Source organism: Vigna radiata, chromosome 7, assembly GCF_000741045.1.
Source record: "Vigna radiata var. radiata cultivar VC1973A chromosome 7, Vradiata_ver6, whole genome shotgun sequence".
Lineage (NCBI taxonomy): Eukaryota > Viridiplantae > Streptophyta > Magnoliopsida > Fabales > Fabaceae > Vigna > Vigna radiata.
This window is the reverse complement of record NC_028357.1, coordinates 47,258,825-47,273,355: the sequence shown is the minus strand read 5'-3', so window position 1 is coordinate 47,273,355 and position 14,531 is coordinate 47,258,825. Positions and strand designations below refer to the sequence as shown.

The 14,531-nt window shown below is 33.7% G+C and overlaps 2 protein-coding genes across 5 annotated transcripts in view; both read left to right on the top strand.

The window, feature by feature from the left end:
- LOC106768839 (ABC transporter B family member 11) overlaps nucleotides 1-269 on the top strand; it is a 15,588-nt gene extending 15,319 nt beyond the window's left edge. Inside the window, exon 14 of the mRNA XM_022784006.1 lies at nucleotides 10-269. Within this exon, the coding sequence (XP_022639727.1) occupies nucleotides 10-252 (243 nt within the window). The 3' untranslated portion in view covers nucleotides 253-269. The remainder of the gene's footprint in view (nucleotides 1-9) is intronic.
- A 4,998-nt stretch (nucleotides 270-5,267) lies between these two features.
- Nucleotides 5,268-11,563, top strand: LOC106766896 (ABC transporter B family member 4). Of its 4 annotated transcripts, XM_022784005.1 has the most exons (14): nucleotides 5,268-5,483; nucleotides 5,760-6,261; nucleotides 6,589-6,643; nucleotides 6,749-6,924; nucleotides 7,087-7,308; nucleotides 7,402-7,495; nucleotides 7,625-7,640; nucleotides 7,761-8,286; nucleotides 8,393-8,666; nucleotides 8,795-9,684; nucleotides 9,909-10,175; nucleotides 10,358-10,621; nucleotides 10,754-11,047; nucleotides 11,132-11,563. In XM_022784005.1, the coding sequence occupies exons 2-14, from the start codon at nucleotides 5,914-5,916 to the stop codon at nucleotides 11,483-11,485; spliced, it is 3,780 nt and encodes a 1,259-aa protein (XP_022639726.1). In that variant the 5' UTR covers nucleotides 5,268-5,483; nucleotides 5,760-5,913; the 3' UTR covers nucleotides 11,486-11,563. The 4 variants fall into 4 exon arrangements, with proteins under 4 accessions (XP_022639726.1, XP_022639724.1, XP_022639725.1 ...); XM_022784003.1 differs by having other exon boundaries at nucleotides 7,402-7,640; nucleotides 8,807-9,684; XM_022784004.1 differs by having other exon boundaries at nucleotides 7,402-7,640; nucleotides 8,795-9,564.
- The last annotated feature ends 2,968 nt before the right edge of the window (nucleotides 11,564-14,531 follow it).

Genomic DNA, 14,531 nt, shown 5'->3' with positions numbered 1-14,531 from the left:
CTAGATGAGGCGACCAGTGCACTTGATGCAGAGTCTGAAAAAGTGGTTCAGGATGCACTAGAGCGTGTTATGGTGAACAGAACCACAATAGTAGTGGCTCATAGGCTATCCACTATAAAGGGTGCGGATTTAATTGCAGTAGTAAAAAATGGTGTGATAGCAGAAAAGGGAACACATGAAGCATTACTGAGCAAGGAAGGTGATTATGCTTCCTTAGTAGCATTGCACACAAGTGCTTCTACATCCTTTTGATTTTATCCGAAAAAGACCACTGTGGAATTTTTCCATCTCAATAATTACGCAACTCTCTATCTTCACTCACTCTGCACCCATGTTCACATATACTAAGTGTTGAAAGAAACAGAATAACGGTGTCTTAAAAATTTATTTTTGTTAGCACCACGGACCGAAAGTTTTATTACTCAAATGAGACATAGACAGAACAATATTCACATGCATAAAAAAAAATGCAACTAAATAAAAATAATAGAAACTAATTTTTTTTTTTCAATTGATTGGATAGATTTAAAGATTTTATCTCAATACTCACTTAAACACTTTTTAATTTCAAACAAATAAATAAAAGACGAGAAGGCTTAGAAATAATAGAAAGTTTTTACGTTTTAAGGAAATAATATTCTTTTATATAATGATACTTGTTAATTAAAATTTTATTTATATATTTAAACTTTTAATATTAAAATAAACTAATTTTATTATTTAAAATATTCTATCTAATTTTTTAGACTCTCATAGATATAATATATTGAATAAAAAATAAATTAAAAAGAAATATTGAATAATTACTATAAGTATAAAGATTAAAATCGATATTAATTTTTTTTAATAGGGGAAATTTAAACTTAATTTATGTATTTCTTTTTTTTAATATATAGAAACATGTCAGCAACCCCAACATAAAATAAAATTATGATCATGTGGACATGAAAATCAAACAACAAAAACTTAATAAAATCTATAAAAATTATGAATGCACGATAAAATAATTTTTTTAATAAAAACTTAATGAGAAGTAATCAAACTTACGAAGAAGTTAAATCTTAATTGATTCTTTGTTTGCATGACTTCATAAACATCGAAATCTCTAATTCAAGAATTGGTTACTAATTTGCAGAAGTCAGTCAGCTGCAGGTGCTGGACTGTGTAAATGTGAACAAATATCAAACTCTTGGTTACTATTTGACAGAATGCCCTGGAGAAAAATTCTCATTATCATTGAAGAGAATTGAATGTGTACAAAGGGGAAGCACAATAGATTTATATACAGATCAAAGGAAGATAACAACTGACGAAAAACTGAAGAAGAAATATGTGATATATATCTCTATCACTCTTTGTAATTCTTTTTACCAACTGATTCCTTAATTTGTCTTAGGCACTACAATTTTTACGAATGCAGTAGTTTAAGACCCAAACATCCTTAAAAGACAAGATCTTATTCCTTTGGTATAACTGGTAAGCACAAAAACCAGAAAGATGGAGACAACAAAAACAAAGACAATGCTAATAAAGTGGTTGAAATTGGATAGTAGGATGCTGCAGAAGAGTGTACCCTCTCATCCCTTAATAACACACCAATTGGACACCTGGCTCATCAACCAAAACTGGAATCTATCTATTATTAATAAATTATCTTTTTCTTTTCTATCTTACCATATATATGTTGTAAAGTTATTAGGTTTAAGTAAGTTTGAGACATTCTATCTTAAATGTCTCGATATTTAATAAACTGTAAAATTTTTGTTTAAATTTTTAAAAAATATACTTATTTGTGTTTTGGTAAGGTTGAAATCCTTTGACTCAAAATATTCAAATTTCTTCGTTCCATTATTCAGATTTCGTTCCAACAAAAGACACTAATATTCAAGTCAGTAATTTATTCAATAAATTTTATAATAAGCATGAGCAATCAAAGTTAAATTACTTATTTTTTTATCATACATATATTTATAAATATTATATTAAGCTTATTATTAAGTCTGATTATTTCTATTAATAATTAATTAATAACTATTATTTTCAATAACTATTCATTTCTTATTATTGGTCAGATTAATTATCACTGACTATTTTAGATGGGTCATTTCTTTGTTGGAGGATCAAACAGTCTGATTCTTGACTGGCCCGTGGTCATATAATACAATTTGTATTGTCTAATATTGACTATCTTAATTTATTTTAAAATAATTTTAGATTTCTGTCTTGTCCCTCAAAAAATATTTAATGCATATAATTTCTATGCACTCCAAATCCAATTCGTATGACAAGCGTTTTTAACAATAGTATAATATCTTCAAAAAGATAAAAGTAAATGTTGCAATAGAAATTTACCCTACTATATGCTACTACATATATTGTGCCCTGTCAAATAAAATAAAAAAGTAATAATATTATTTAAATTGAAGACAATTTTTTTTAAAAAAAGTTGGGTAGGTTGAGTAGATGATAGACCCTATAGAATTAGTAAAATGAATAAATTAGGAAAATGTTGTAAAACTGGAAACAAAAATGTAGGAAAAAGTTCCAACATATGTATTGTAACCACGAGACTTAAGAGAACCTACTCTGATGGAATGAAAGTTGATCTTCTTGTAACTTCAAATTCTTTCAACTTGTTTATGATTTAATATATAGGTTCATAATATACAATAATGTAAAAAAAAAATATTATAAACAAATAATGTTAAGAATTGAAGTTAATGATTTATATTTGTGTATAAGGTTAAGAGTTGTTATAAAGAAAGCAATGAATTAGGGAAAGAGAATATGTGAAGTTTGCTTATGTGATTAAATAATATAAGTTTAAGAAGTTTAGGTTTTGTTTCAAAGAGTTGGTGTCTCAACCACTTTTATATATATATATATATATATATATATATATATATATATATTAATAGATTGTGAGAATCATATATATCGTACATAACCTTAATGCGGAGCATTATGTTTATAATTACCTATTCAATTTCCAATTAGTTAATCTAACTAGGAAATAATTTGGATCTTGTATGAATATTAAAAACATTAGATGGTGAAATAACTATATATTTGAACCAATTATATATATACAATGCCAAAACAATTATGAGCAACTGAAAGCATTTAGTTCCTATATTAATCCAAGTTCAACAACTCTTCTCTCACTAAAGAACTGTTTTACTCTTAATTATATTTTAAAATTAAAAAGTAACACGAAAAGGTCTCTTTTTCACTAATACTAACAATAAAAATAAATTTATATAACAAATAATAATAATAATAATAATACAAAATAATTATAAATAATAATATGAATAATAAAATAAAAAAAATTGTAGTAATAAATAGGAATAATTAAAGATAGCAATATGATTATAGGGATATTGAAGTTTTGAATTCTTGAGAAGATAACCGATTGAGATATTTGTTGAATAATCTGTTGGAATTATAAGGAAGCAATTAATTTAATGGTAGATTGAGAGTGAAGATTAGTATAAAATTAGGTTATTTTTTTATGTATTTATTTGTTTAGCTTGGAAGGTGGTAGACGTAGCCGTCCTACCCATAAAATAAGACAGCAGTACCATATTTATAGGAGAACAAAGATTGTACGTTAAAAATAGGTGTTTATATAAAAATAGAAGGACGATGCGGTCCCCAAGTATCTGTCTGAGGTCAAATCAGAGAGTAGCAAAGGACGAAAACAAAAACAAAAACAGCAGCTGCATTTACTCCCTACTTTTATGTCTTTGTCTATTCATTCCGACCTTATTCAATGCCCATCCAGGCAACGTATAGGTTAAACTAAATACACTTTTATTCACTAATTTTTCTATAAACTTATTACTGTTACTCTTTATACATCTTAATACTACGGATAAAGATGCTTAGACAACATTTTTTTACAATTATTTAAATATTATCATACGTGTCATTGTGTGATTGATCCATGATGTATCATTTGGACCAAGGTTACACATTCCACTTATTCGATTTCAAGCTCATGAAATTGGTTACCTAATCGATTATACTGTCCAGCACAGCTTTATGGAATCAATTCCCCTTCGTTCAACTTGTCTCATGGAATTGATTATAAGAATTCTGAGGTGTTTTTGAGCCTCTCCATTTTCATGGGTTCTTGTTAGTCTTTAAGTTTATATTTGTATTTATTAAATATAATATTTTATTAATAAAAGATATAATCAAACGAAAGAAAGAGAAAACTTTTGAGTGTCAAAATACGATTTTTCTTTTTCTTAATTCAAACAACCTTATTTGTCTTTTTCATTTCTTTTAAATGAAACAACTTCTCTTGTCTCTTAGTTTTCCTTTAAAGTCGCTCATTTTCATTCCTCCAAATCTATTCTCTCATGCAGAGAGACAGGTTTACTAATGAAACCAAAAGTGGATACCTACCCTATAGTATAATACTAACATTAATAGGAAAAAGAATTGGTGACTGAATAAAAGTACATGGCAACCTGAGCTTTTGAGTTTCAACTCAATGTTTGAGCACAAATGTCTTAAAGAAGTCAACAAACAAATACTTTCATATTTCAATTTTACATCATGTATTCAATCTTGCAGAGATTCTTTACAGTTGATGGGAGAGAGAAAAAAATTCTCATGCTGTAAATCTTTCGATAATCAGCCATCACAAAGGAATACAGTTTTGACTTTGTTACTGATGAATTGTGATTCATTAATTTTTTATGCCAACTCGTTATCATAGTCCATTAGTGATATCATAATAATAATTAGTTATGAATGCCTTGTTGAACAAACGTATAAGCACTTCCAGTGGACCAGAGATATAAAGTCAATCAAAATTTGGTTAATAGTCCTGATTTCAAATTTAACCAAACATTCATTAGTCTTTTGGGTGCATATATATTAATTAATTTACCCTCAAACTTTCTTTCATCTGCTTCGCTAATACGAATAAATCAGAGAAAATTATTTCTTGGATAATCTACAACAGTACTAAACTTGATGTTTAATCTAAATTTTAGCACACTATATTTACGGCAAATGCTAACAACCATCCTTGATCACTTGTCAAGGAATCATAATCTGAATATATACTTTAACAAGCAGCAAATTTTTTTTTCAGTTTTAGTACGTTATACTTCTAACATATACTTCTTCTTTTGACCATTGCTTTTAGAACATTGCTCATATTTTAAATTTAGTTCTGGGGTGATTATAACCTCCACGTGTGATGCTTATAACAGAGAGCTCTTGTTCCATGATGCATTTAAACCGTACATAAACTATTACCTTTGCTAATGGGCATCTAATTCTGTTTTGTTCTTTTTCTTTATCTCATGATTTAAAGATGAGCCTAGTTAACTTGCAGCAGTGGGCTACTGCCAGATGGTTTTCATCAATATTGTGGTTTTCCTTCATTCCCCTGTTGCTTTATAGTTCTTTGCAGCATTTTGAGAACGCGGGAAGCATTTGTATATCATGTTTGCAAAAAGGTTCGTTTCGGGTGGCTTTTGCTTCTTCAAGAAAATAACAATGACAATAACAAATGAATAAGAATGACGTTTGCTTTATTATGTATGATACATGTTTTCATGTTGAATGTGCTTTGATCACTTATGTTGGATTTTTGGTTTTGCAAGTATTGCTTTCACCTTAATTCTTTTTGCTTAATTCTGATTTCCCAGCTAACTAACTATTCTTCTGGTGTCATCCTTCAATTTTCATTCGTTTCTATTCTTGACTTTGGTTAAGTCAACTACTTTTTGCAGTTTTTGACATCTAAGGAGCTATTAGGTTCTTCGAGTGGTGAGCTTAGACGGAAAAACTAAAAGGGAGTTGCTGATTCAAACCAGTGATCTTTCTTCAGCAGCTGGTTTTAGGTTGTTTGTAAGTTGTGAACCGAGAGAGGTTTTGGTTGGGGCAATGGTGGCAGAGGCCAGCTTGGATGCACAAAGGACTTCAACTGAGATGACAGGATCAACAAGTGATGATCCAGCAGTTCAAGGTCCTGAAAATACCCAAGAAACGGATGACAGGCAGCAGGATTCCAACAGGAGCAAGGCGAAGCATGAAAGCAATAAAACAGTACCTTTTTACAAACTTTTCTCCTTTGCAGACTATTGGGATTGTCTTCTGATGCTTGTTGGGGCAATAAGTGCTGTTGCTAATGGCATCGTTATGCCTTTAATGACTATACTTATTGGAGATGCTATTGATGCTTTCGGAGGAAATGCTGATAATAAACAAGAAGTAGTTCATGAAGTATCCAAGGTAATTCCTAGCTCCCTTTCATTTAAAAATCAATGTTGTGAAACTATCTATCAGAAGGAAAATATGAAAATCGTGAGATGGGTGAAAATCAGGTGTACAGTATTGCGCTTTAAGTTGTCTCACATTTTTGTTGCAACCGGATAAGTGCAAAGTAGTTTTTGTCTAAATTTTTTTCTATCATATTCCCACTGCTTATTAGTGAGATTCTATTGCTCAATAAACCTGAGGGTATCTGATTCCACAAGAATAAGTGTGAGATGAACTGTTTGGATTCAAATTTCTCCTTGTTTCCATGCCATAACCCATCGAGTTTTGTTTCATGCTCAGGCATCTATGAAGTTTGCAGCCATAGGTGCAGGTGCCTTTTTTGCAGCATTCTTCCGTAAGCATGCCAAATTCTCAGATTATTATTCCTACTGCATAAGTAGAAATACAATTTAGCTTTATATAAAATAGCAAGTATTTTTCACATTCTTCAATTTTGCAGAGGTGTCTTGCTGGGTAATCACTGGGGAGAGACAAGCTGCAAGAATAAGAGGCTTATACCTCAAAGCAATTTTGAGGCAAGATATCAGCTTCTTCGACAAGGAAACCAACAGTGGCGAGGTTGTTGGAAGGATGTCAGGGGACACAGTTCTTATTCAAGAAGCCATGGGAGAGAAGGTATTAACAGACCACTTAAAAGTCATAAATGTTGTGATTTTGAACTAGCAGTGTATTGTTTTATTAACAGTGCATAGAAATTAAACCCTTTCATCGAACAATGATACAAACAAACTTTGAAGTTAGCCTTTTCTTTTGTTTTTTTTTGGGTGATTATCTCAGGTAGGAAAATTCATCCAATATGTGGCATGTTTTTTTGGAGGTATAGTCATAGCATTCATCAAGGGTTGGCTTCTAAGCCTTGTGCTTCTATCTTCTCTTCCTCTTCTTGTCCTCTCTGGTTCCATAATGAGCTTTGCTTTTGCAAAGATGGCATCCCGAGGACAAGCAGCTTATTCCGAAGCAGCAACTCTAGTAGAGCGGACAATTGGTTCAATTCGAACTGTATGCCAACCTTCAGAATGCCCTTTCCATTGTTTATCTTTTTCACGTTTCGAGTGAGCATTACATTAAAAGATACACATTGCTCCAACGCAGGTAGCGTCATTTACCGGAGAGAAGCAAGCTATAGCTCAATACAATCAATACTTAACAAAAGCTTACAGAGTGGGAGTGCAAGAGGGTTTGGCTGGTGGGTTTGGCTTTGGTTTTGTTCGTTTATTTGTTTACTGTACCTATGGTTTGACAATTTGGTTTGGAGGGAAGATGGTTATAGAGAAAGGTTATACAGGAGGACAAGTCATTAGTGTGTTTTTTGCAGTTTTGACGGGCTCTATGTAAGTTAGCTTCTGCTTTACCATATACATTGAAGATGGATGAATCAACTGATATCTTACAACCTCTCTCGAAAGTTTTCCAAGAAAATTTGATACACTTTCCGATAATTTTATTTGTAGGTCTCTGGGACAGGCATCTCCAAGCTTAGCTGCATTTGCTGCAGGACAAGCAGCAGCATTTAAAATGTTTGAAACAATAAAGAGGCAACCAGATATTGATGCTTATGACTCTTCTGGTCAACAACTAGATGACATTTCAGGAGATATAGAACTTAGGGAGGTTTGTTTTAGTTATCCTTCAAGACCGGATGAGCAGATATTCAATAGATTTTCAATTTCAATATCAAGTGGCACTACTGCAGCATTGGTAGGGCAAAGTGGCAGTGGGAAATCAACGGTTATCAGTTTAATTGAGAGATTTTATGATCCAAATGCTGGTGAAGTTCTCATTGATGGTATCAACCTCAGAGAATTTCAATTGAAGTGGATCAGACAGAAAATTGGCCTTGTCAGCCAGGAGCCAGTTCTTTTTACTTGCAGCATTAAAGAGAATATTGCCTATGGAAAGGAACGGGCAACAGATGAAGAAATAAGAGCAGCAGCTGCACTTGCAAATGCTTCTAATTTCATAGATAAATTTCCCCATGTGAGCTCAGGATTCATCATTCATCTTTTGAAATTTGGAGTGTATATATTTTTGTTTCACTAAGAGGCTGTTCTATCTAATTAATTTTGTAAAATTATGAGTTTAGGGATTTGACACAATGGTTGGAGAGCATGGAACTCAACTCTCTGGAGGTCAAAAGCAAAGAATATCTATAGCAAGAGCAATTCTGAAGGACCCAAGAATTCTGCTCCTTGATGAAGCTACAAGTGCTCTAGATGCGGAATCAGAGAGAGTGGTGCAAGAGACACTAGACAGAATTATGATCAACCGAACAACTGTCATTGTTGCCCACCGCCTTAGCACAATAAGGAATGCTGATGTCATTGCCGTTATTCATCAAGGAAAAGTCATAGAAAAAGGTATACGTACAATGTTGCCGAGAAATGAAACTAGTATAACAAATCCGCTTTCAAGTCATTCATTCACTCCTCAAACACATCTTCAATTTTCCTTGACATATGCATGCTTATTTATTTCCAATGATTAGGTACACATGCAGACCTCACTAAAGATCCTGATGGAGCTTTTAGCCAGCTCGTTAGATTGCAAGAAATTAAAAGGGAGTCAGAACAGCATGATGCAAATTACTTAAGCAGGCCAGAAAACTTGGTAGATTCTAAACGACAACCGAGCCAACGGTATTCTTTCCCTCAATCTTTAAGCCGGGGATCATCTGGAAGAGGAAGCAGCAGTCAGAACTCATTCAGAATATCAAATGCCATGCCCACCACGCAAGATCACTTTGAAACCTCAGAAGGAGGATCTGGAGCTTTTCCTTCAGCAGCATCAGATAAACCTAAGGAAATTTCAATTCTCCGCATTGCTTATCTTAACAAGCCTGAAATCCCATTGTTACTCTTGGGGACTCTAGCAGCAGCAGTAACAGGGGCAATACTACCCACCGTGGGGCTCCTTCTTTCCCACATGATAAATACTTTCTTTGAGCCCGCAGATGAACTCCGGAAAGACTCAAAATTTTGGGCACTAATATTTGTTGCTCTTAGTGTGGGTGCCTTCATATTTCTTCCATTAAGGTCCTACTTTTTTTCTGTAGCTGGTTGTAAGTTAATAAAAAGAATCCGGCTAATGTGTTTTGAGAAGATAATTCACATGGAAATAAGCTGGTTCGATAAAGCCGAAAATTCAAGTGGAGCACTTGGAGCAAGGCTGTCCACTGATGCAGCTTCTATTCGAACTTTGGTTGGGGATGCTCTTGGTTTGCTGGTTCAAGATATTGCTACTGTGGTTACAGCCTTGGTAATTGCCTTTGACGCAAACTGGCAGCTTTCTCTCATAGTTCTTGTTTTGGTACCTCTAATAGTTCTAAATGGACATCTGCAAATGAAGTCCATGCAAGGATTCAGCACAGATGCAAAGGTTTGTGCCTTATTGGTACCAAACTATTGTTTTCTATCATGAAACCTTTCAAAAATATGTAAATTTCGGATATAAATATCAACTTATAGACTGTAAAGTTCCTGTACAAGTTGATTTTACTCATAGGAAAAGTTTAAATGTGTAAGTGCTTATGGTGAGTTTTATCCAAATAGATGACCTTACACTGATATCATTTGATCAATGGTCTATATGCATGTTCACAGAAACTATATGAGGAAGCAAGCCAAGTAGCGAATGATGCAGTAGGGAATATCAGAACGGTTGCCGCTTTCTGTGCTGAAGAGAAGGTGATGAAGTTATACCATACAAAATGTGCAGGACCCATCCAGACAGGTATAAGGCAAGGTTTAGTCAGCGGAACGGGTTTTGGGTTATCACTGTTCTTTCTGTTCTCGGTTTATGCATGTAGTTTTTATGCTGGGGCTAAACTTGTAGAGAAGGGAAAAACATCAATCTCAGACGTTTTCCGTGTAAGTTATTGTCCTATTATCGTCATTATCTTAGATATGAAGCGTTTTACTCATCTGATTCTCTCAATTGTTCTCACAAAGTGTAATAAGCATATCTCAAATAAATAGAAAAGATAGATAGTTTAAGAGCTAAGATAATCACACTCTTCTAGCCTTGAACAATTATTTTCCTAATTTTTCAGGTATTTTTTTCTCTCTCGATGGCAGCTATAGCAATGTCACAATCTGGCTTCATGACCCCAGCTGCAAGTAAAGCAGAAAGTTCTGCAGCTTCTGTATTTGCTATCCTTGATCAGAAATCAATAATAGATACCAGTGACGATTCAGGAATGACATTGGAACAAGTGAAGGGAGATATCGAGTTTCACCATGTCACTTTCAAGTATCCAACCAGGCCCCATGTTCCTGTATTCAAAGATCTTTCCTTGACCATTCACGCAGGAGAGGTAACTCGCAAAATAATCTGTTTTTTTTTTTTTTTTTGTGTGCATAAATCTCATCATAGGAACATGTCATTATCACGGACAACCTTTTCCTAAATGAGAATGTAATAGTTTGATTACACTGATGGATATCAGACAGTTGCTCTAGTTGGTGAAAGTGGAAGTGGAAAGTCAACTGTGATCTCCTTGTTACAAAGATTTTACGACCCAGATTCAGGTCAGATTACACTAGATGGAACAGAAATCCAAAAGCTAAAACTTAAATGGTTTAGGCAGCAGATGGGTCTGGTAAGCCAGGAGCCTGTGTTGTTTAATGACACCATTCGAGCCAATATTGCATATGGAAAAGGTGGTGATGCAACAGAGGCTGAAATTATAGCTGCAGCAGAACTGGCAAATGCACACAAGTTCATTAGCAGTTTGCAGCAGGTAACCTAGATGGCAATCAAGAAAAACATTTATTGTAAATTTTGAATTAGTAGCGATCTAAACAGCATATGAATAATTATGCAGGGTTATGATACATTAGTGGGGGAGAGAGGGATTCAACTGTCTGGAGGGCAGAAGCAGCGGGTGGCAATTGCAAGAGCCATAGTGAAGAGTCCAAAAATATTACTACTAGATGAAGCCACAAGTGCACTTGATGCTGAGTCTGAAAGAGTGGTTCAGGATGCACTTGATCGAGTGAGGGTGGACAGAACCACAATTGTGGTTGCTCACAGGTTATCCACCATAAAGGATGCAGATTTAATTGCAGTGGTTAAAAATGGAGCCATTGCAGAGAAAGGAAAGCACGACACCTTGCTTAACAAAGGTGGTGCATATGATTCGTTGGTAGCACTGCATATCACTGCTGCTTCATCATAGACACTTTTAGTTCATTGCACCAATCATCTGATAGCTTCTTAAATATTTGCTTTATGTATTTCTCATTCTGTTTTTACTCTCCCAATAATTATTATTATAAGTTATAATAAAAATTGAGTTTTGATAACAAAAGAAAAGTTTAAAATATTTAAGAAGAACCACCATAATAAAAAGGTTGAAATATTAATAAATATGTCTTTGGTATGTATTTAAACCAATTATTTAATTTATTAGATGTCTATTTTGAAATTAAAAAAAAAATGAGTCCTCGAAAAAATTATTCAACCCTCAAAAGAAATATTGAATCGTCAAAATAAAAGTCAGTCGGGACATGAATATTTTTTAAACCATATAAATATTCTAATTACATAAACAGAATGGTCGTTTTCTAAATACTACTTGTGAAAATTAAATGTTGCATTCTTCTATAAACTAATTTGTACCGAAATTTTCTCGAAATATGTTACAGAATCTAATTAATTTATTTAATGCTTGGGATATTTTACGATCATTAGTTTTTCTGTATATATTGGGAAAACAAAATTCGGTAATATAGATAATTTAGTAATGATATATGCCTATTTCTATTTTTGGTTAAATTATTAAATTTTTGGAAAATGTTTGTTTGACACCCAAATTTGACATAAATTTGACACTGTCCAGGTGTCAAATTTCTATTGGGTGATTTTTTATATACTGAAGCAGGTTTTTTAATAAAGTGTCGGGGGTAGAAGTGGAATAATAAAACTTTGAATATCATTTTGGAATTGGCGGTTTCATTTTCGTTTCACTTTTGCTGAGAACACTTTCGCCTTCTCTCCAACGTCTTTGCTCTTCGTTTGCCACCATCTCCATTGCTGGGTTCTCTCCATTGCTGCATTGCTTTCGTTTTATCTCAACCAGGGAAAGACGATCATTGAGAAGGTAAGCCCGTACTGTGGCATTGTGGTTTTTGGTTTGGTTGGTGGTCGTGTTTGTTTCCTCATTTGCTGCCATTGTCGCGTTTTGGTGGTTTGGGTTTTTATAAATCAGTTCGCTTCTCATTATAATGTTGCTGTTTAGGGGTTAATTTTATTTTTGTAAACCCTAACCAAGTATTGATATTTGGCCTCTTTGGTGTTTTGATTTTGAGTTCAGTTGGAATGGCTTCCTCAATCCCAAATGTAAGATAAAGTTTGTTACTATTATTTAGTTGGATAATTTGTTGTTAATATTAACAATGTTTTCTTTATGTGTTGTAGTGGAGGGTTCGTACTTCTTTGGATACATCTTATATCATTGCAATGAATCGTTTGTTGAGAGAAGATCATGTTCTACGAATTTGTGAGACACCTTTCAGGTGGTGTGTGTACCTACGTGAAAAGGTGGACATAAACTGTGAGTTAATTAAGGTGATGGTATGTCGGGGGGCCGGGCATGACGTTAGCTTTAGGCTAAGTCATCAGTTGGTTCCATTTAGCGTTTTAGATGTTTTCATGACGACGGGTTTAGGTATAGGTGGTTTAGAAGTACCGTTTGATGAATGTATAGAAGGTTTGGTTGGAGAAATGTTTAACAGAAAAANCACGTCTTTGAATGACTTGGTTGACGCGTTTAATGTGATTGTTTTAGACAAAAACACAGACATTGATGTTGTTTGTAGGTTGTATATATTTGTTTGTTTGGTTGTGTTTTTCTTTCCTAGAAAGTCTAAGGTAGTAGCAAACATGCCATCAAGAGTGTTAGATGACCTAGATAGCCTCTGTTTATATGATTGGGCTACCGGTGTACATAAACACCTAGTTGATAGTTTGAATAAAGGCATGAAAAAATTATTGGCTGGACAAATCCGTAGTTCGCTAAGTCTAAGTGGCAATGTTGCGGTATTGCAGGTAAAATTTGTTGTATTTGTTGTAGTTGTTGAAGTCAATTATATGAATTTTGTACATTCTGATATATGTGTTAGTGAAGATTTTCATCATATTGTAGGCCTGGGCGTTGGAGAGATTTTCCCTTGATGGAAATCCAATCAATAGGGATTTCCCTCGGATGCTCCGTTGTGTTTTTTCAACAAAAATTTGAAAATGAATTTCAAATGGGTTATGTCCTGACCTAAATACTTCACACATTTACTATTACCCACTGGAGAATGCTTCAAGTTTATGCTTTCACCATCTACACTCAATCCTATTCTTGAACAAAATTCATTTTCATTGATATTGAAATGCTTGTTTGCAATAAAAAAGAGTTGGTGGAATCCACCCATGTCTTGGTTAACTCACACAAAAGTTTAGCATTCAATGTCACTTTACCGCTGAACTCTAAAAACAAAAAAAATGGAGTCTTGGAGATGACTTCCCTTTGGTCCTCTGTCAACCGTTCGTTGAGAGCGCTAATATACATGGTTGAAAATGAATGACGCACACTCAACTGTCCATAACAAAATAACAATCAAAATCAAATAACAAACAAACACCATACACAACCCACAAGAAACCACAAAAAAACCCTAAACCCAAACCTAAAACCGAATACCCAAACACAAATCCAAATACCCAAACCCACAATAAAGGTACTTACCTTCGTCCAGCGATGCTCCAATCCGGAACTTGCCATTTCAGACCACTGGAGAGCAATGGAGACGACGACAGTGGAGAAGAGGAGTCTGTGACCGCTAATGGAGAACACGATAAATGTGAGAGAGAAACCAATTCTGAGAGAGAACCAATCCTTCACATTCAAACTCAAAATGCCCAGGGGTAGAAAAGGAAAACAATTTCTCTGAAAACCTCTGCATTTTTCAGACCAAATTTAAAAAAAAAAAAATAACCAATAACATGTTGACACGTGACAGTGTCAAATGAGTGTCAAATATAAGGTATCAAAATAATGGATCCTAAATTTTTTTCATTCATTAACTTCAAAGTTAGAACTTCTATATCAATGCATTTACCTTTTATTTTTTGCATATTATTATGAGCAGAATAACTTGGTGAATAAAATATGAAATGGAAAGTTTTTGTTAAATTAATTAATTAACAATAAGCAAAACTAAATCTTCAGCAGT

Excerpts from the sequence above, each read along its gene's own strand:
- LOC106766896 (XM_014651677.2), top strand. The coding sequence starts at position 5,914 with ATGGTGGCAGAGGCCAGCTTGGATGCACAAAGGACTTCAACTGAGATG. Across the intron at positions 10,622-10,753 it reads TGACCATTCACGCAGGAGAG|ACAGTTGCTCTAGTTGGTGA; the intron begins GTAACTCGCAAA and ends GATGGATATCAG. Across the intron at positions 11,048-11,131 it reads TCATTAGCAGTTTGCAGCAG|GGTTATGATACATTAGTGGG; the intron begins GTAACCTAGATG and ends ATAATTATGCAG.